Below are 22,077 nucleotides of genomic sequence, written 5' to 3' on the forward strand. Positions count from 1 at the left end.
TGTTCTCAAGCAGGAGCCACCTCGTGCACGTCTTTCCCACTGTGGTACACTACGGGGTTCCAGATCCTGGAGTGGGTTCCAGATTCTGGAGTCAGTTCAGATCCTGGAGTTGGTTCAGATCCTGGAGTCGGTTCTAGATTCTGGAGTGGGTTCCAGTTCCTGGAGTGGGTTCCGGATCCTGGAGTGGGTTCAGATCCTGGAGTGGGTTCCAGATCCTGGAGTGGGTTCTGGATCCTGGAGTGGGTTCAGATCCTGGAGTGGGTTCCAGTTCCTGGAGTGGGTTCTGGATCCTGGAGTCGGTTCTAGATTCTGGAATGGGTTCCAGTTCCTGGAGTGGGTTCCGGATCCTGGAGTGGGTTCCAGATCCTGGAGTGGGTTCAGATCCTGGAGTGGGTTCCAGTTCCTGGAGTGGGTTCCAGATCTTGGAGTGGGTTCAGATCCTGGAGTGGGTTCCAGACCCTTAGAACATAGAACAGTACCGCACAGAACAGGCCCTTCGGCCCTCGATGTTGTGCCGAGCCATGATCACCCTACTCAAACCCACGTATCCACCCTATACCCATAACCCAACAACCCCCCCCCCCCCTAACCTTACTTTTATTAGGACACTACGGGCAATTTATCACGGCCAATCCACCTAACCCGCACATCTTTGGACTGTGGGAGGAAACCGGAGCACCCGGAGGAAACCCACGAGTGGGTTCCAGATCCTGGTATTAGTTCCAGTTCCTGGAGTGGTTTTCAGATCCTGGAAAGTTGCCCCATTCCCTTTAAAAAGTACCTGGATGAACACTTGGCACATCATAACTTTCAAGGCTATGGACCAAATGCTGGAAAATGGGATGAGGTCGGCAGGTCAGGTGTTTATCAGGTGTCAGTGCGGTCTTGATGGGCTAAAAGGCCTGTTCAGCGCTGTATTTCTGTGATTCTGAAGCTTGTAAAGGTTTAAACTAATTAATGTAATGAAATGAAAGGCTGATGAAGCAATACAGGGTATGATCATATCCCTTGTTTCTGTTTGTAGATATCTGGCCATACGATATCCCTTGAAATCCCGAGATCTCCGCACAGCTCGCAATGCGACAGCAGCCATTGCCATCATCTGGACATTGTCCATCATCTTGGCTGGACCATACCTGAGTTACTACCAGATTGTCCATTTCAGAGGCATACCCGTCTGTGTGCCAATCTGGCAGGACAGAAAGAGGAAAATAATGGACGTTTCTTCTTTCGTTTTTGGCTTTTTAATCCCAGTTACAATCTTGAGCCTTGCCTACACCAGAACAATCAAACATCTGTGGACATCGGTGGATCCCATCGGAACCATCTCCGAATCCAAGAAAGCGAAGCGGAAAGTGACCAAAATGATTATCATTGTTGCCGTGCTCTTTTGTCTCTGTTGGTTACCCCACCACGTGGTGATCCTGTGCTTTTGGTTTGGTTATTTCCCCTTTAACAAGGCAACCTACGCCCTGAGGCTTGTCTCTCACTGTTTGTCCTATGCCAACTCCTGCCTCAACCCCATTGTCTACGCTTTGATATCCAAGCATTTTCGCAAGAGATTCAAACAGGTCTTCACTTGCCTCCTGAAGAAGCAAGCGGCCAATAAGGTCCACGTTGTCCACGTGGCCAACATTGTGACTGGGTTCCAGGCCCCGACGACTGAAACCTCGCAGATAAACGAGGAAAACTGCAAATTCGGGCGGTCGGACCTGGTAGAAAGCAGTGGGGGCCGCAACGAGCCAAGAGTTCCTCTGAGGCAGGGGGTGCAACGCTATCCCTGAATGGAAGAGGGCTTGGTGGCTTTGGTCCTGACTGTATTACAGAGCAGGTCACTCAAATATTCAAAGATTCGCCTGGGTGAAGTGGAGCGCAGTGCAAGAGTTGGTCACTTGTAATTATTTTTTGGACAGAACCAAAGTTTGTTTACGATGGCTGAAAAAGTACTCCCGACGTTTTCAGCAGCTGTTACAGCATTGGGTCCTCCAAACTGAAGAGCCGGAAATAATTGGACACTTGTGACGGTATTTTGTGTGCATGAGCGTGTGAATAATGTTGATGCCAAAGTAGCTAACTAGTTGGTTCTTTGTGGCTGCTCATTGCTTCGGTAAATCACTGCCAGAAACAATAGGAACTTTCTGATTCCCCAACCTGCTTCGCTATCCCCTGCTTAGTTCTGAGTTGATGTGGCTGTCGGGCAGCTCAATGTATTGTTGTGAAGTGGTGCTTTAGAAAACAGGCATATTTTGGATTGGATTTATTTCACTTTAATGTTTTAAAAGATGTTTCAACTTTTAATTACCAAAATGTTACTCCGTTCTGACAGGCACAAGGAAATGTTCATCTCTATTTTGCATTTTCTTCTTTCTTTGGAATTTGAACAGAAGCTTATTCTCTCTCTCTCTGGTGCTGTTGCCCATAATGTTGCTACTTCCCGACCAAATCAACGCCTTGGAAAGAGCCCTGCTCTTTATTGCTACCGTTTGAATGGTGACTTCATGGTGTAACGTCTGTAAAGAAAGTTTTAGACTCTGGTGAAAATGTACAAATAAATAAATCTCCATACTATGTGTGACTGGTGTTCCTGTGTTTTTGGCATTGGGAATATCTCGTGCACAAGTCCAGGCTGACACTGAGGGAGTGCTGCACTGCCAGAGGAACTGCCTTTCAGATGTTTTAAACGGAGATCCTGTCTGCTCTCGGATCCTGTCTGAAGAAGAGCAACACTTTCTCGCCAGTGCAATTAATCTTTATCCATCATCTCCGCAAATCATTGAAACAGATTATCTGATCGTTAACACTTTGCAGTGCGTAGGAGTTCACTGAAAACTGCTTATATAATAGTGATTACACTTCAAAATTAATTAGCTGTAAATCACATTCGTCGGCGTGTGAGTATTGTTGGGTTCTGTGTTCTTTATCCAGCAAGGAATCTACATAACTGCTGGTGACTTGCCCAAACCAGGATTTTTATTAATGTACACGTGGTAAGGTAACAATCAGATACAGAGCAAGTTATCATAGAATTTCTTTAGAATCCCCTGGAATTACCCTTGTGCATGACTATCCTCATGTACGTCTTACAATCTTCTGAGGATCGCCCGATTTGCACTGACTTATATCTGATGCCATCTGCTGGTGGGAGGTCACACTTCTGCATGCATGGCCACCTGTTAGTGGGAGGTCACACTGCTGAGTACATGCAATACTATCTACAGGCATATCACCACATCCCCCTTCCTTAGGAGATATAGACTTTGTTTACAAACATGATTACTATCATTACCCTATACATTAGTAATAAGCATGAACATTATAACAGGTTTAACTAGGGTGTCCATAAACATGATATGCCTGGTCAATGTCTGTCCCTTTCGCACAGGTCATTGTGCCTCCCTCACGGGATCACCCCTATAATCACTTGGGCTGTTGCCAGCCTTTTTGAAGGTTTGCATGCTGCTCTCTTGCTTCATATCCATTTTACTCTGTGCCTTCAGAAGGCATGCATCCAAAATTGCCACACGTGCGTCACCAGCTTGTTCTTTGTTTGTGTTTTCTGTTATGGACCGGGGCTTAGAAACTCCAAAGTGTATTATCAAGTTCACCTGACCTATAACTTTTATATTGAATTTGGCTTGGATTAGCACAAGAGACTTCACTTCAGTTGTGATTCATCGAACTTCCTAGGCGCTTTTATCAAAACAAAGTTTATTATAAGAATGAAGTTAATATATGTAAAACAGTTGTTCTCAATTACAAACATGAAAAATCACACAACCGCTACAGTAATCGATGTATATACCACTTTATGAATCCCCCTTAGTAACTGTTCCAATTCAATAACAAATCCAATAAACCAAAACCCCTTTCAAGGGTGTGGCCCAGCACACTGTAATCTCACTTGAATGGGACTGGTCCTTTCCCTGAGATCCAGCCTCCAACCAGCAGATTCAAAACTCCTTCCGGAAAGCAACTCTATCTTCAAAGTTACCATGACGGTTAGCCACACCCAAAGTGCTTTCAGTTCACTGGAACAGCTTTATAATAAAAACAGAGAAAACAGGCAAACACTGTTTTTTTTCTTCTGCAGTCCAAAGCAACAAACCAAAACTGAAACCCAAACGCTAACCCCCCTCTCACCTGACAGCCACAGCCCAGCTCCACCCACAAATGACATCACTGAAGCCGTGCTACAAGCCATGTGGTAAGACCAAACCATTCTTAAAGGGACACTCACATGATACTTCCAACGATGGTGTTCACTGCTTCGTTGTATGTTTTTGTCTTTTCCGTCTCTGGCTTATTAGTCATCATATTACTTGCCTCTCTTTTGTTTTTACCAGTGGGGTGAGCTTGCTCTCCCATTCTTCTCCTCTTCCTCCATCTTGTTTTAACAATTCATTTGCAAATTCTTTTTTTTAATGTTTGGGCTTGGCAATCCCTGGTTCGATGCTGGTATGCATGTGTATGAAAGTATGAGAATGCCCAGGTGGAGCCTGAGGCACCAATGCGTCCCACTGACAACGGCCAATTCTGCACCGTCAACTGGATGTTGGAGCACCTCGCTTTCTGGCATCTGGGCGGAGGTTACATCCACGACAACAGGTGCTGCCCCTTCTTGGCTTGCTGAGGCAATGCTCAATGGCTCCTCATCACTGGAAATGACGATGCAGACACTCTCTGGCTGTGATGATCCAGACGATGGGTCACCCTTGTCTTGCTCAAGTATATGTGTGTGATCCATCGAGCTACACAGCGAGATAGTCATCAGTTCCTCCCATTCATCTTCCGATGGGGAGACCTCGACCAGCGGATCAATTTCAGAGTCTTGAGACCATTCACCAGGTGCCCCTGGAATAAGCTTCTCTACCATTTGTTTAATGTCCAGTGCTATCACCTCATGACGTTCTCAGAACCATCTTACCAGCGTTTTGTCATCGCCCTCCGCTGACTCACTACCAGAGTCATCATTTTCAACATCATCAGAGCTGGTCTCATGATATTCCTCATCAATATCTTCCCACTCATCACCATCAATATCAATGTTCTTGTATTCCTCATCAATATCTTCCCACTCATCACCATCAATATCAATGTTCTTGTATTCCTCATCAATATCTTCCCACTCATCACCATCAACATCAATGTTGTTGTTTTCATCATCAATATCTTCCCACTCATCACCATCAATATCAATGTTCTTGTATTCATCATCAATATCTTCCCACTCATCACCATCAATATCAATGTTCTTGTATTCATCATCAATATCTTCCCACTCATCAACATCAATGTTGTTGTTTTCATCATCAATATCTTCCCACTCATCATCATCAGAGTCTTTGTGCTGATCATCGCTATCTGCACACTCATCAACAACATCCTCGCACTTATCACCACGATCATCATTGTCGTGTTTGCTGTTAGTGTCATTGTTCTCATCATCACCATCTTCCGAGAAGTGCAACACTGCTCGTGGAAGTATGTGCTCACGCAGAAATTGACCAATTTCTAAATCAGCAGCAAGTCTTGCTGCAGAGCTTCTATCTAACACTCCCAAGCTTCGGAACCTCAGGAGGAGTGAAGAAATTGAAAAGAAGAGTTATTCAGCATGTTTTCCATGACTACCTGACAAGCATTGTGACATTTATTCCATTCTTCCAGTCAATGTGACAGCCGGTGCATACCCTAATTGTGAATATGAAGAAACTATCCCCCATCAGGCCGTAACTCCATCCTGTGTGCTTTTCCGAGCACTTCATTTGCGAAGTACTCATTTGATTCAAGCTTGAGTTCCAGATTGAAACTCAGTTGCTGAAAGCTTACTGCAACATGCTGTAGATGCTGTAAAATGGGCTCATCATGTTTCTGTATCATGTGACTGAGCCTGTCCTCATTTTTAAATACCGATATCCCGAATTTCGGAACTTTGTTTTCCACCGCTGGCTGATCTTCGTCCACTTTCACTACAGCTCATATCTCATCGGATACTTTCGCCACTGTATCAGGTTGCAAATCACTGTAATCTATTGTTAGCTCGCTGACCGTGATGTCCAGCCGCTCCACCAGGTTCAGGGCCTCACACGCATCTGCCCCTAGGATGGACAGACGTTTCGTGTCCACAATGGAGAACAGCACAATATGTCCTTTATTGTGCCCCATGCTTCTCATACACATTCCCCCAATGTCTCAAACTGTGTAGTTGACTAGTATACTTGGCCGGGTTACGACTTCGGCAGCACCTACAAACCACGTAGGTCATCTAAACTGAGGAGGTTTGCCTTCGCTCCCGTGTCAAGTTTGCACTTTACCATCGTGACGTTTGACATCACTGGGTGAGACTTGAATCCACAGCTTTCGGCTGCTGAGGGGAGCATGGTGCGGACACACAGCAGAATCTAGGTTTGGTCAGGCTGGGTTTTGTCGGCCCCATGGCTTGCTGGTGTGTGGGAAGAGGGAGGAATGAAGGCAGAGAGAATGTGCCAGATTAGAGGAGAGTGTGAGTAATTTTGAAGATTGTCAGCTGGCAATGTTTGAAGAGAAGAAAATAATGCACAGAGGGCTTGAGCGCAGGAACAGCGATACAATTGATGCAGGTTTGTGAGAGAGGATGGAAACTGGAGGTTTGAGACTTGATGTGCACCAGAGGATTTACAGATCAATTTGAGAGCTGATTGGAATAGCGATTGACAATTCAGGAATGCATGTAATAAGATGCAAGAAAGAAACATCAGTTGATTATCAATACTAATAACAACATTTCTCCAGCCACTGACAAAGCTAAATCTCTGAAACTTCCTTCAGCTGAAGGTGAAATGTTCAATTATAGAAAAGGCTGGCTTAAGGCGAGTGAATTCAAACTCCTCTTGGTTGTAAAGCTTTATAATGGAGCTCGATTCTTCAGTGGATGCAGTCAGGGTACAAATGAGGCGCGACTTGGAGTGTGGTGCTATTTGTGTTGCTTATTTCAGGATGGTTGGCATAGTGTTCACAAAGACAACAAAATAGCTTTAACTTAAACAAAGCGACTCAATTATTTGCACTATTAACTTGGATTCAGCATGTACTCCTTAAGGATACACAGTTGACTAATAACATCGACTCTATACTCATCTACAGCTAATCTCACTACTGGTTTGATACTCTTTAACCTAGGATTATCCCTCTGGCTCTGTAAAGACTTATTTACCTGCAAATGCTCGCATTCAAAGTATCGTCTTGCATCTTTGACTTTGTCCATATATATGTTTCTGGAGCCTACCTCTTCATTCACCTGAGGAAGGAGCAGTGCTCCGAAAGCTAGTGATTTGAAACAAACCTGTTGGACTTTAACGTGGTGTTGTTAGACTTCTTACTGTACAGCAAGAGAGCGAGAGAGAGCGTTCCTTTCACTTCCAAGGTCTACACACTTCCACCAAGTTCTCTCAGAAAGCATCAAACAGGAACCGATCATTCACTGTTGTCAGGCAGAACACTATCCCTGGCCAATCTGCTGGTTGCCAGTCAACCAACCGAACCGAGGCCCTCCACAACTGGCTCCTAAGATCCACCCGGTGCCGAGAAGTCTGGCTTCTACTTTCCAAACACGAAACCTGGAAACACAATGTCCTGGCAAGCAGCCTCTTTCAACTTTGAGTCTTCTGCTTCAAATAAGGAGGGACTCTTACAAGCCGCAGACCAGCCATTCTGGGTGAGGAGATAGTTAAATTGAATTATAAACATCACCCCAATGTCTGTTATACATGTGACAGCCAAATCACACGCTGTTATCGGTCAGCCTGCAGCTTCCCATCAACCGAAGCTCAGAAGCCACAAGGTGAATAATGGATCTTTTTCCAGGCAACTCAAATGGCTGTGCATTCCATCATTTTTACCTCTCCGAATCCAGTCTACGTGAACTGCAGCCCTTTACGAGCTGCTGTTTAATCAGGCTTTGAGCTCCCTGGCGATTGTCTCTGAGCAACTCCTGTTTCAATGATGGGATTGGACATCATTGACCACGGCCAGCCCCACGACAAGGTACATTTATACAGCGACTTTGAAGTAATGAATAGCCACAAGGCACTTCACAGGAGTATTGTGATGATTCACAGCTATAATAATCAATCTTTAGATGCATTTTTACAAAATATGTCACCATTGGGGCTGGTTTAGCTCACTGGGCTAAATCGCTGGCTTTTAAAGCAGACCAAGGCAGGCCAGCAGCACGGTTCGATTCCCGTACCAGCCTCCCCGGACAGGCGCCGGAATGTGGCGACTAGGGGCTTTTCACAGAAACTTCATTGAAGCCTACTCGTGACAATAAGCCTTTTTAAATTTCTTTTTTTTTTCATTGCGGAGATATTGGGTCCGATTATTAAAAACTTGGTGAATGAGGTAGGGTTAAGAAGAGTCTTAAAGGAGAAGAGTGAGGTGGTGAGGAGGAGGAGTGAGGGGGATGAGTGAGGTAGTGAGGGGGACGAGTGAGGTAGTGGGGGGGGTGGAATGAGGGGGAGGAGTGAGGTAGTGAGGCGGAGGAGTGAGGTAGTGAGGGGGAGGAGTGAGATAGTGAGGGGGACGAGTGAGGTAGTGAGGGGGATGAGTGAGGTAGTGAGGGGGATGAGTGAGGTAGTGAGGGGGATGAGTGAGGTAGTGAGGGGATGAGGTAGTGAGGGGATGAGGTAGTGAGGGGATGAGGTAGTGAGGGGATGAGGTAGTGAGGGGATGAGGTAGTGAGGGGTGAGGTAGTGAGGGGGAGGAGTGAGGTAGTGAGGTAGTGAGGGAGTGAGGTAGTGAGGGGATGAGTGAGGTAGTGAGGGGAAGGAGTGAGGTAGTGAGGGGGAGGAGTGAGGGGGATGAGTGAGGTATTGAGGGGGATGAGTGAGGTAGTGAGGGGACGAGTGAGGGATGAGTGAGGTAGTGAGGGGGATGAGTGAGGTAGTGAGGGGGAGGAGTGAGGTAGTGAGGGGGGATGAGGGGGATGCGTGAGGTATGAGGGGGAGGAGTGAGGTAGTGAGGTGATGATGAGGTAGTGAGGGGACTGAGGTAGTGAGGGATGAGTGAGGTAGTGAGGGGGAGGAGTGAGGGGATGAGTGAGGTATTGAGGGGGATGAGTGAGGTAGTGAGGGGGACGAGTGAGGGGATGAGTGAGGTAGTGAGGGGGATGAGTGAGGTAGTGAGGGGGAGGAGTGAGGTAGTGAGGGGGAGGAGTGAGGGGGATGCGTGAGGTAGTGAGGGGGAGGAGTGAGGTAGTGAGGGATGAGTGAGGTAGTGAGGGGAAGGAGTGAGGTAGTGAGGGGGCGGAGTGAGGGGGATGAGTGAGGTATTGAGGGGGATGAGTGAGGTAGTGAGGGGGACGAGTGAGGGGATGAGTGAGGTAGTGAGGGGGATGAGTGAGGTAGTGAGGGGGATGAGTGAGGTAGTGAGGGGATGAGGTAGTGAGGGGATGAGGTAGTGAGGGGATGAGGTAGTGAGGGGATGAGGTAGTGAGGGGAGGAGTGAGGTATTGAGGGGTGAGGTAGTGAGGGGGAGGAGTGAGGTAGTGAGGAGTGAGGTAGTGAGGGGGAGGAGTGAGGTAGTGAGGGGATGAGTGAGGTAGTGAGGGGAAGGAGTGAGGTAGTGAGGGGGAGGAGTGAGGGGGATGAGTGAGGTATTGAGGGGGATGAGTGAGGTAGTGAGGGGGACGAGTGAGGGGATGAGTGAGGTAGTGAGGGGGATGAGTGAGGTAGTGAGGGGAGGAGTGAGGTAGTGAGGGGGAGGAGTGATGTAGTGAGGGGGAGGAGTGATGTAGTGAGGGGGAGGAGTGAGGTAGTGAGGGGGATGAGTGAGGTAGTGAGGGGAGGAGTGAGGTAGTGAGGGGGAGGAGTGATATAGTGAGGGGGAGGAGTGAGGTAGTGAGGGGGAGGTGTGAGGTAGTGAGGGGGAGGAGTGATGTAGTGAGGGGGAGGAGTGAGGTAGTGAGGGGGAGGAGTGAGGTTGTGAGGGGGAGGAGTGAGGGGGATGCGTGAGGTAGTGAGGGGGAGGAGTGAGGTTGTGAGGGGGAGGAGTGAGGGGGAGCGTGAGGTAGTGAGGGGGAGGAGTGAGGTAGTGAGGGGGAGGAGTGGGATAGTGAGGGGGATGAGTGAGGTAGTGAGGGGGATAGGTGAGGTAGTGAGGGGGAGGAGTGAGGTAGTGAGGGGGAGGAGTGGGATAGTGAGGGGGATGAGTGAGGTAGTGAGGGGGATAGGTGAGGTAGTGAGGGGGATAGGTGAGGCAGTGAGGGGAGGAGTGATGTAGTGAGGGGGTGAGTGAGGTAGTAAAGGGGAGGAGTGAGGTAGAGGGGCAGGAGTGATGTGAGGGGGAGGAGTGAGGTAGTGAGGGGGATGAGTGAGGGGATGAGTGAGGTAGTGAGGGGGATGAGTGAGGTAGTGAGGGGGAGGAGTGATGTAGTGAGGGGGAGGAGTGAGGTAGTGAGGGGGAGGAGTGAGGTAGTGAGGGGGAGGAGTGAGGGGGATGCGTGAGGTAGTGAGGGGAGGAGTGAGGTAGTGAGGGGGATGAGTGAGGTAGTGAGGGAAAGGAGTGAGGTAGTGAGGGGGAGGAGTGAGGGGGATGAGTGAGGTATTGAGGGGGATGAGTGAGGTAGTGAGGGGGACGAGTGAGGGGATGAGTGAGGTAGTGAGGGGGATGAGTGAGGTAGTGAGGGGAGGAGTGAGGTAGTGAGGGGGAGGAGTGAGGTAGTGAGGGGGATGGTGAGGTAGTGAGGGGGAGGAGTGAGGTTGTGAGGGGGAGGAGTGAGGTAGTGAGGGGGATTGGTGAGGTAGTGAAGGGGATGGGTGAGGTAGTGAGGGGGATGGTGAGGTAGTGAGGGGGATGTGTGAGGTAGTGAGGGGAGGAGTGAGGTAGTGAGGGGGATGTGTGAGGTAGTGAGGGGAGGAGTGAGGTCGTGAGGGGGATGGGTGAGGTAGTGAGGGGGAGGAGTGAGGTAGTGAGGGGGAGGAGTGAGGTAGTGAGGGGGATGAGTGAGGGGGGTGAGTGAGGTAGTGAAGGGGAGGAGTGAGGTAGTGAGGGGGAGGAGTGAGATAGTGAGGGGGATGAGTGAGGTAGTGAGGGGGATGGGCGAGGTAGTGAGGGGAGGAGTGAGGTAGTGAGGGGGTTGGGTGAGGTAGTGAGGGGAGGAGTGAGGTAGTGGGGGGAGGAGTGAGGTAGTGAGGGGGGTGAGTGAGGTAGTAAGGGGGAGGAGTGAGGGGGCTGAGTGAGGTAGTGGGGGGGAGGATGAGGGGGATGAGTGAGGCAGTGGGGAGGAGTGAGATAGTGAGGGGAGGAGTGAGGTAGTGAGGGGGAGGAGTGAGGTAGTGAGGGGGATGGGTGAGGTAGTGAGGTGGATGGGTGAGGTAGTGAGGGGGAGGAGTGAGGTAGTGAGGGGGTTGAGTGAGGTAGTGAGGGGGAGGAGTGAGGGGGATGAGTGAGGTAGGGAGGGGTGAGGTAGTGAGGGGGATGAGTGAGGGGTGAGGTAGTGAGGGCGATGGGTGAGGTTGTGAGGGGGCTGAGTGAGGTAGGGAGGGGTGAGGGGGATGAGTGAGGGGTGAGGTAGTGAGGGGGATGGGTGAGGTATATTCTGAGATGAAATGATTATATTCCAGCATTCTGATTCCAAATACTCTCGGAACACTAACTGGGTGGAGTTTGTGTTTTGAGACTTAAGTGTTTTTGCCTTGAGCACGGTAACATACTATACTATCCACCATGTGCCATTTTGCACTTCCATACTCCCCAGTGAAAGTAGTATTTCTGGAAAGTGACTGAAATAAACTGAATATTTCAGTAAACTCAGGGAAGGTGGTAAGAGAGGGGGTGGGGTGGCATTGTTAGTCAAGGACAGTATTACGGTGGCTGAGAGGACATTTGATGAGGACTCGAATACTGAGGTAGTATGGGCTGAGTTAAGAAACAGGAAAGGAGAGGTCACCCTGTTAGGGATTTTCTATAGGCCTCCGAAAAGTTCCAGAGATGTAGAGGAAAGGATTGCAAAGATGATTCTGGATAGGAGGGAACGTAACAGGGTAGTTGTTATGGGGGACTTTAAGGGGCTGGTTTAGCTCACTGAGCTAAATCGCTGGCTTTGAAAGCGGACCAAGGCAGGCCAGCAGCACGGTTCGATTCCCGTACCAGCCTCCCCGAACAGGCGCCGGAATGTGGCGACTAGAAGCTTTTCACAGTAACTTCATTGAAGCCTACTTGTGACAATAAGCGATTTTCAACTTTCCAAATACTGACTGGAAACACTATAATTTGTGTACTTTAGATGGGTCCATTTTTGTCCAATGTGTGCAGGAGGGTTTCCTGACGCAGTATGTAGATAGCCCAACGAGAGGCGAGGCCGTATTGGATTTGGTACTGGGTAATGAACCAGGACAGGTGTCAGATTTGGAGGTAGGTGAGCACTTTGGTGATAGTGACCACAATTCGATTACGTTTACTTTAATGATGGAAAGGGATAGGTATATACCGCAAGGCAAGAGTCATATCTGGGGGAAAGGCAATTATGATGCGATGAGGCAAGACTTAGGATGCATCGGCTGGAGAGGAAAACTGCAGGGGATGGACACAATGGAAATGTGGAGCATGTTCAAGGAACAGCTACTGCGTGTCCTTGATAAGTATGTACCTGTTAGGCAGGGAGGAAGTGGTCGAGCAAGGGAACCGTGGTTTAATAAAGCAGTTGAAACACTTGTCAAGAGGAAGAAGGAGGCTTATGTAAAGATGAGACGTGATGGTTCAGTTAGGGCACTTGAGAGTTACAAGTTAGCTAGGAAGGCTCGAAAGGGGGAGCTAAGAAGAGCCAGGAGAGGACATGAGAAGTCTTTGGCAGGTAGGATCAAGGATAGCCCTAAAGCTTTCTATAAATATGTCTGGAATAAAAGAATGACTAAGGTAAGAGTAGGGCCAGTCAAGGACAGTAGTGGGAAGTTGTGCGTGGAGTCCGAGGAGATAGGAGAGGTGCTAAATGAGTATTTTTCGTCCGTATTCACACAGGAAAAAGACAATGTTGTCGAGGAAAATACTGAGATACTAGACTAGAAGGGCTTGAGGTTCATAAGGAAGAGGTGTTAGCGATTCTAGAAAGTGTGAAAATAGATAAGTCCCCTGGGCTGGATGGGATTTATCCTAGGATTCTTTGGGAAGCTAGGGAGGAGATTGCTGAGCCTTTGGCTTTGATCTTTAAGTCATCTTTGTCTACAGGAATAGTGCCAGAAGACTGGAGGATAGCACATGTTGTCCCCTTGTTCAAGAAGGAGAGTAGAGATAATCCCAGTAACTATAGACCAGTGAGCCTTACTTCTGTTGTGGGAAAAGTCTTGGAAAGGTTTATAAGAGATAGGATGCATAATCATCGGGAAAGGAATAATTTGATTAGAGATAGTCAACATGGTTTTGTGAAGGGAAGGTCGGGCCTCACAAACCTTATTGAGTTCTTCGAGAAGGTGACCAAACAGGTGGATGAGGGTAAAGCAGTTGATGTGGTGTATATGGATTTCAGTAAAGCATTTGATAAGGTTCCCCACGGTTGGCTATTGCAGAAAATACAGAGGCATGGGATTCAGGGTGATTTAACAGTTTGGATCAGAAATTGGCTAGCTGATAGAAGACAAAGAGTGGTGGTTGATGGGAAATGTTCTGACTGGTGTCCAGTTTCGAGTGGCGTACCACAAGGATATGTTTAAGGGCCGCTGCTGTTTGTCATTTTTATAAATGACTTGGAGGAGGGCGTAGAAGGATGGGTTAGTAAATTTGCAGATGACACTAAAGTCGGTGGAGTTGTGGACAGTGCAGAAGGATGTTACAAATTACAGAGGGACATAGATAAGCTGCAGAGCTGGGCTGACAGGTGGCAAATGGAGTTTAATGCAGAAAAGTGTGAGGTGATTCATTTTGGAAAGAATAACAGGAATGCGGAATATTGGCTAATGGTAAAATTCTTGGTAGTGTGGACGAGCAGAGAGATCTCGCTATCAATGTTCATAGATCCCTGAAAGTTGCCATCCAGGTTCAGAGGGTTGTTAAGAAGGTGTACGGTGTGTTAGCTTTTATTGGTAGAGGAATTGAGTTTCGGAGCCATGAGGTCATGTTGCAGCTGTACAAAACTCTGGTGCAGCCACATTTGGAGTATTGTGTGCAGTTCTGGTCGCCGCATTATAGGAAGGATGTGGAAGCATTGGAAAGGGTACAGAGGAGATTTACAAGGATGTTGCCTGGTATGGAGGGAAGATCTTACGAGGAAAGGCTGAGGGACTTGAGGCTGTTTTCGTTAGAGAGAAGAAGGTTAAGAGGTGACTTAATTGAGGCATACAAGATGATCAGAGGATTAGATAGGGTGGACATCGAGAGCCTTTTTACTCGGATGGTGATGTCTAGCACGAGCGGACATAGCTTTAAATTGAGGGGAGATAGATATAGGACAGATGTCAGAGGTAGGTTCTTTACTCAGAGAGTAGTAAGGGCGTGGGATGCCCTGCCTGCAACAGTAATGGACTCGCCAACACTAAACGCATTTAAATGGTCATTGAATAGACATATGGACGATAAGGGAATAGTGTAGATGGGCTTTAGAGGGGCTTCTCAGGTAGGCGCAACATCGAGGGCTGAAGGGCCTGTACTGCGCTGTAATGTTCTATGTTCTATGAATAATCTGTGAATGTCACAAATACTGGGCAGACCTGTCAAACAATGCTTAACAATACAATAAAACAATAATTCCTAACTGCTATCTTTTATCCCCACTCATGGCTGGACACGCTATCTATGGGACTTGGTTCCCATTTAGTTAAATCGCGCCCAATTTCTCTAATTATCCAATTCCCGGGGAACCTTCATCATATAAACAAAATTCCATTAGCCCAAACTTTAAGATGCTTTGATTGTCCCTGAGTAGCCAAAGTATCTGTCTTTTAAAGCATGAATTTTTAAAAAAGACTACTACCGAGGTCACACACACTAACCCAGATTTTAACCTTTACTGCACCCAATATATATAATATAGAACATAGAACTGTACAGCACAGTACAGGCCCTTTGGCCCACGATGTTGTGCCGAACTAGTCTGAAACTAAGATCAAATCAACCTACTCTCAATCATTCTAGTGAACTCCATAAGCCTATCCAATAACCGCTTACAAGTTCCTAAAGTGTCCGACTCCACTACCATAGCTGGGAGTGCCCCAACCACTCTCTGAGTAAAGAACCTACCTCAGACATCCCTCCTATATCTCCCACCATGAACCTTATAGTTATGCCCCCTTGTAACAGCTACATCCACCCGAGGAAAAAGTCGCTGAATGTCCACTCTATCTATCCCTCTCATCATCTTATACACCTCAATTAAGTCACCTCTCATCCTCCTTCCAATGAGAAAAGCCCTAGCTCCCTCAACCTTTCCTCATAAGAGCTACCCTCCAATCCAGGCAGCATCCTGGTAAATCTCCTTTGCACCCTTTCCAATGCTTCCACATCCTTCCTATAATGAGGTGACCAGAACTGCACACAATACTCCAAATGTGGTCTAACCAAGGTCTTGTATAGTTGCAGCATAACCTCACGGCTCTTAAACTCAATATAATCTATGTGAAATTGCTACAATCACCAAAACTGGGTGATGTAGACCTTGGCCTGAACCAGAGTGAAATGAGGAAACAGGGTGATGTAAAGGTTGGCTCTCTCTTACACATTAAAGAGCAGTTGCTGCCGAAGCAAATGTTAATTTTACGGTGGATGGATTTTGGCATACCAGAAGCTGCCTGGACCCTGGCTGAACCTTTGCGTCCCTCCACTTCTCCTCATCCTCCCTTACCAAGATTTGGTCACTGATCCAAACAGCCCCTCGAGTATCTAATTGAACCCTCCGGTTCCTCATTTTTAAAGTTCTTTGATTGGATAAGCGCGTTGTTGGCAAGGCCAGCACTCATTACCCATCCCCGGGGTAAGGCTGGCTCCCATTTTGGAAAGTGGCAATGTTGATGTGTAACTTGGAACACTTTCCCCAGTAAACCCGCACACTCAGAATGATCACGGAAAGTTCTGCTCACACCTGTTTGCACACGTTCATTTAAATTATTCTGAAATAGCGAAGAACAGCAATGTATCTGGCAACGTCTCCCACAACCCGACATAACTTTAACCGATAACTTATTAATGAGAATGAGCTTTGCTGTAAATAATCATCGATCACGATATCCGTCCAATAAGTTCCTATGGGAACCCGAGCCAATATGAAAATAATTTGCGTCTTGAGTTGGGAAGGAATTAATTTCCCAGACAAGAAATTAAATTAGAAATGAATGGGAATGAAACAGACAAAATTATACATAATCCATAGTCCGCTCAGTGAAGGGAACCGGTTCTGTAAACAGGAGGCATCGATTCACATAATGTTCACAACAAAAACACACAAAAATACTTCACTCAAACACCCTCACACACATACCCTCACACACACCCTCACACACACACCCTCACACACACACCCTCACACACACACCCTCACACACATACCCCACACACATACCCTCACACACACACCCTCACACACACACCCTCACACACACACCCTCACACACACACCCTCACACACACACCCTCACACACACACCCTCACACACATACCCCACACACATACCCTCACACACACACCCTCACACACACACCCTCACACACATACCCTCACACACATACCCTCACACACATACCCCACACACATACCCTCACACAAACCCTCACACACATACCCTCACACACATACCCCACACACATACCCTCACACAAACCCTCACACACATACCCCACACACCCTCACACACATACCCCACACACCCTCTCACACATACCCTCACACATACCCTCACACACACCCTCACACACACCCCCTCACACACACACCCTCACACACATACCCCACACACCCTCACACATACCCTCACACACACCCTCACACACACCCTCACACACACCCCCACACACACACCCTCACACACACCCTCACACACACCCTCACACACACCCTCACACACATACCCTCACACACACACCCTCACACACACACCCTCACACACACACCCTCACACACACACCCCACACACCCTCACACATACCCTCACACACACCCTCACACACACCCTCACACACACCCTCACACACACTCTCACACACACACCCTCACACACATACCCCACACACCCTCACACATACCCTCACACACACCCTCACACACACCCTCACACACACACCCTCACACACATACCCTCACACAAACCCTCACACACATACCCCACACACCCTCACACACATACCCTCACACACACTCCCTCACACACATACCCCACACATACCCTCACACACATACCCTCACACACACCCTCACACACACCCTCACACACATACCCTCACACACATCCTCACACACACCCTCACACACACCCTCACACACATACCCCACACACCCACACACACACCCTCACACACCCTCACACACACCCTCACACAAACCCTCACACATACCCCACACAACCTAACACACACTCTCACTCAAACACCCTCACACACATACCCTCACGCACATACCCTCACACACATACCCTCACACACATACCCTCACACACATACCCTCACACAAACCCTCACACAAACCCTCACACACACCCTCACACACACACCCTCACACACATACCCCACACACCCTAACACACACTCTCACTCAAACACCCTCACACACATACCCTCACATACCCTCACACACATACCCTCACACACACTATCACACACACATACCCTCACACACATACCCCACAGACACACCCTCACACACACTCTCACACACAAACCCTCACACACACACCCTAACACACACACCCTCACACACACACCCGCAACCACACCCTCACACACACACACCCTCACACACACACTCTCACACACATCCCCCACGCACACACACCGTCACACACACCCTCAAACACACACCCTCACACACACCCTCACACACACACACACCCTCAAACACATACCCTCACACACATACCCCTACACACACACACACACACACCCTCACACACACACCATCACAAACACGCCCCACACACACACACTCACACACACACTCTCCCACACATACCCTCAGACACATACCCTCACACACACACCATCACAAACACCCCCCACACACACACTCTCACACACATACCCTCAGACACACACACACACACCCTCGCACACATACCCTCATACATATGCGTTCACACATACCCTCACACACACCCTCACACACACATAGATTTACATAGAATTACATAGCAATTACACCCCCCACACACACCCTCTCACACATACACCCTCACATACATACCCTCAGACACATACCCTCACACACGCACACACGCACTCATACACACACCCTCACATGCATACCCTCAGGCTCTACCCTCACACACACCCTCACACACACTCACCCTCACACACATACCCTCGCACACACACCCTCGCACACACACACCCTCACACACACTCACCCTCACACACACACACCCTCACACACACACCCTCGCACACACACTCACCCTCACACACACTCACCCTCACACACATACCATCGCACACACACACTCTCACACACACACACCCTCATGCACACACCCTTACACACACACACAGACACACACCCTCACACACACCTTCACAAGCACACATACACGCATTCACTCAAACACACACTCACACTCATACCCGCACACATCCTCACACACACCCTCACACACATCCTCACACACATGCCCTCATAAGCACACCTTCACATACATGCATTCACTCAAACACACCCTCACTCACACACCCTCACATACACCCTCACACACACACCCTCACACACCCTCACATACACCCTCACACACACACCCTCACATACACCCTCACACACACCCTTACACATGCCCTCACACACACACCCTCACATACATGCATTCAGTCAAATATACCCTCATTCGCACACACACACCTTTAGACGCCCACACATTTACTCAAATACACCCTCACTCACACACGCGCCCTCACACACGCCAGCCCATCAGTGCCAGAGGGAGTAGCTGCCGGTAACACATGAAGGGGAGGCCCAGGATTAGCGAGGGACCCCAGGCTGTAGGTGAGCCAGGGCGGGATGAGGGTCACGGGGTGGGGGTGGGGCCGCTGGAACGGGTCAGAACCAAGGAAAGGCATGGCTCTCTGTGCCCCTCCATTGCCCAATGTCGAGTCTCTCAGTAAGGAACTGAGTTTCTGACAGCGAGGGAAGCCTACCCCTCCCCTCACCCTCACCCCACTCCCCAGGAATCAGTAAACAAACAGGATTTGGTTTTCGGTGTCCCTGTGTGGTGACTGCGTTGCCCACCGCTGGGTGGGTATCAATGCTGGCGGGGTGAGAGCCTTCAGTGCAAAATCAAACATTTTCTTTAAAATGTGTTTATCGATTTGTTTCAACACATTTTTCCAGTTTTTATGGCGGTGAGTTCTGCCAGTGCCTTCATTGGCCAATCATGAAAAATAAACCCCGTTTGCAGGTGTTCAGACCAACCACACTCTGGATGCAAACTGCTGACGCTTCCCTAGGTTGAATAGCTTCTGAAAATCTCAACTGCAATTTGTACTTTTGATCACAATGAAATTATCCAGCTATGAATCGTGACAAAAAGGGAGACATGTTGTCGAAGCTTTTCGACTCGCACTCATCAGGACAAACACACGAATACCAAATTTCAAACCATCACAACACTTTATACCACAGGAGAAAAGGGTGCTGATTAGTCAGAATGTCCACTCTGATTGGCAGAGGCTTTGCCACGGGGAAAGCAACGGGGAAACTGTCGGCCCCCCAAGCTCCCGGGTAATTCAGAAAAGTCATAAGGCTTGGACATATTCCTTTTGTTTGCCAAAAAACCACACCCTGCTCATGAATGTATGATACTTGGAGCAAGTGATAATGAGCCATGTTATGAGTTTGACTGATTATCTTAAACTGGTTGTTAGTGTAGCCATTAGCGCACTCAAGGTTGTTCAGCAAGTGTTGCCCGTATCACATACACACCAGATTTGCGCTACTATTTTCTGAAATATTCAAGTTCTGTACTGCCAGGTGACTGTTTATATTTTGGACTCTTGCACACTGTAGTGTAGATTAGTATCGATCGGTGTCTGATGGTCAGCATAGACATGGTGGGCCGAAGGGCCTGAATCTGTGCTGTATGATTCTATGACTATAACCCTGTGTTTGCAACAACCCCAAATAGCCCAGTCACACTCACCGCCTGCAGCTCAGGCCCGGGGAACAGGCACCTGTGTTGCCCTGTTCGTGGTGTTGGGAACTGACTGGCGTCAGCAGACTTGGCCGAAAGGATGAGATTGCAAAACAGAGCATTGAATTGGACCTCGCCCCCGCCTTAACGTCCGCTCTGAGCTCCATCAGAAAAGCTCCCGTCTGTTTAAACCTGTGTCTGGGAAATAAAAATATAATTAGAAAAAGGAGAGGCTTAAAATTGCTTTTGGAGTGGGCGGCGAACAAAATTAATTGGGAGCGTAGGATTCTGATATCTTGGATAGAACCAGCTAAAGATCAACATCCAATTAGACTGAAATCCTAATCAATTTAAACTTTAAAAAAGTTAAGAATTGCATTTAACCAGTCGCCTTGGGTGGTAAGTGTTTGCAAATTTCTCATTAATCTCCCTCCTCCCTATCTCTGAAACCCTCCTTCATACAACATAGGAGATCGGCACATTGTATGTTGAGAGCTGTGTGCATCAGAGACGTGTCAATGAGATCCGTGTAAAAGAGAGGTGTGTAAATAAGGGCTGGGTATATGAGGATGGTGTACATGAGAGCTGTGTAAATGAGACATGTGTAAAGGAGGGCAGTGTAAATGAGGGTGGTATACATGAGAGATGTGTACATGAGGGCTGTGTACATGAGGGCTGTGTACATGAGGGCTTTGTACATGAGGGCAGTGTAATTGAGGACTGTGTAAATCAGGGTTCTGTACACGAGAGCAGTGTTCATGAGAGATGTGTATAACATGTAGGCAGGTGGATTTAAGCTTGAGGCAGACTAGGAATTCAACAAAAAGGAAGGATAACTTTGGACATCTTAGGACTTCCAATATCTGTAATGATAAGAAAGTTAGCATTAAGGCACTTTACCTGAATGTTCGTAGCATTTGTGACAAAGTAGATGAACTAATGGCACAGATCATCGTGAATGATTATGATGTGGTAGGCATCACAGAGACATGGCTGCAGGGGGTTCAGGACTGGCAGTTAAACATCCAAGGATATACAACCTATCGAAAAGACAGGGAGGTGGGCCGAGGGGTGGGGTTGCCTTGTTAGTTAAGAACAAAATTAAATCTATGGCACTAAACGACATAGGGTCGGATGATGTGGAGTCTGTGTGGGTAGAATTGAGGAACCACAAAGGCAAAAAAACCATAATGGGAGTTATGTACAGATCTCCTAACAGTGGTCAGGACCAGGGGCGCAACATGTACCGGGAAATAGAAAAGGCATGTCAGAAAGGCAAGGTCACGGTGATCATGGGGGACTTCAATATGCAGGTGGATTGGGTAAATAACGTAGCCAGTGGATCCAAAGAAAAGGAATTCATGGAATGCTTACAAGATGGCTTTTTGGAACAGCTTGTCATGGAGCCCACAAGGGAGCAGGCTATTCTGGACCTAGTGCTATGTAATGAACCAGACTTTATAAAAGATCTTAAAGTAAGGGAACACTTAGGAAGCAGCGATCATAATATGGTTGAGTTCAGTCTGCAGTTTGAAAGAGAGAAGGCAAAATCGGATGTAATGGTGTTACAGTTAAATAAAGGTAATTACGAGGGCATGAGAGAGGAACTGGCGAAAATCGACTGGAAGCAGACCCTAGTGGGGAAGACAGCAGAGCAAAAATGGCAGGAGTTTGTATGCATAATTGAGGACACTGTACAGAGGTCCATCCCCAAGAAAAGAAAGATTATCCGGGGAGGGATTAGACAGCCATGGCTGACAAAGGAGGTCAGGAAATGTATCAAAGAAAAAGAGAG

The 22,077-nt window shown here is 47.9% G+C and overlaps 1 protein-coding gene and 1 long non-coding RNA gene across 4 annotated transcripts in view; one reads left to right on the forward strand and one right to left on the reverse strand.

Moving 5' to 3' along the window:
* The window catches only part of LOC119956324 (galanin receptor 2b-like), a 30,874-nt gene extending 28,553 nt beyond the window's left edge, over nucleotides 1-2,321 (forward strand). For all 3 annotated transcript variants that reach the window (XM_038783458.1, XM_038783457.1, XM_038783456.1), the window contains exon 3: nucleotides 1,025-2,321. In XM_038783458.1, coding sequence (XP_038639386.1) covers nucleotides 1,025-1,784 — 760 coding nt within the window. In that variant the 3' untranslated portion in view covers nucleotides 1,785-2,321. The remainder of the gene's footprint in view (nucleotides 1-1,024) is intronic.
* Nucleotides 2,252-20,477, reverse strand: LOC119956327. Its single transcript, XR_005458632.1, has 2 exons — nucleotides 20,292-20,477; nucleotides 2,252-2,510 (listed from the first exon to the last, which is right to left on the reverse strand). It is a non-coding gene; the product is annotated as an uncharacterized LOC119956327 (long non-coding RNA).
* Nucleotides 20,478-22,077: the final 1,600 nt, after the last annotated feature.

Source organism: Scyliorhinus canicula, chromosome 23 (assembly GCF_902713615.1).
Source record: "Scyliorhinus canicula chromosome 23, sScyCan1.1, whole genome shotgun sequence".
NCBI lineage: Eukaryota > Metazoa > Chordata > Chondrichthyes > Carcharhiniformes > Scyliorhinidae > Scyliorhinus > Scyliorhinus canicula.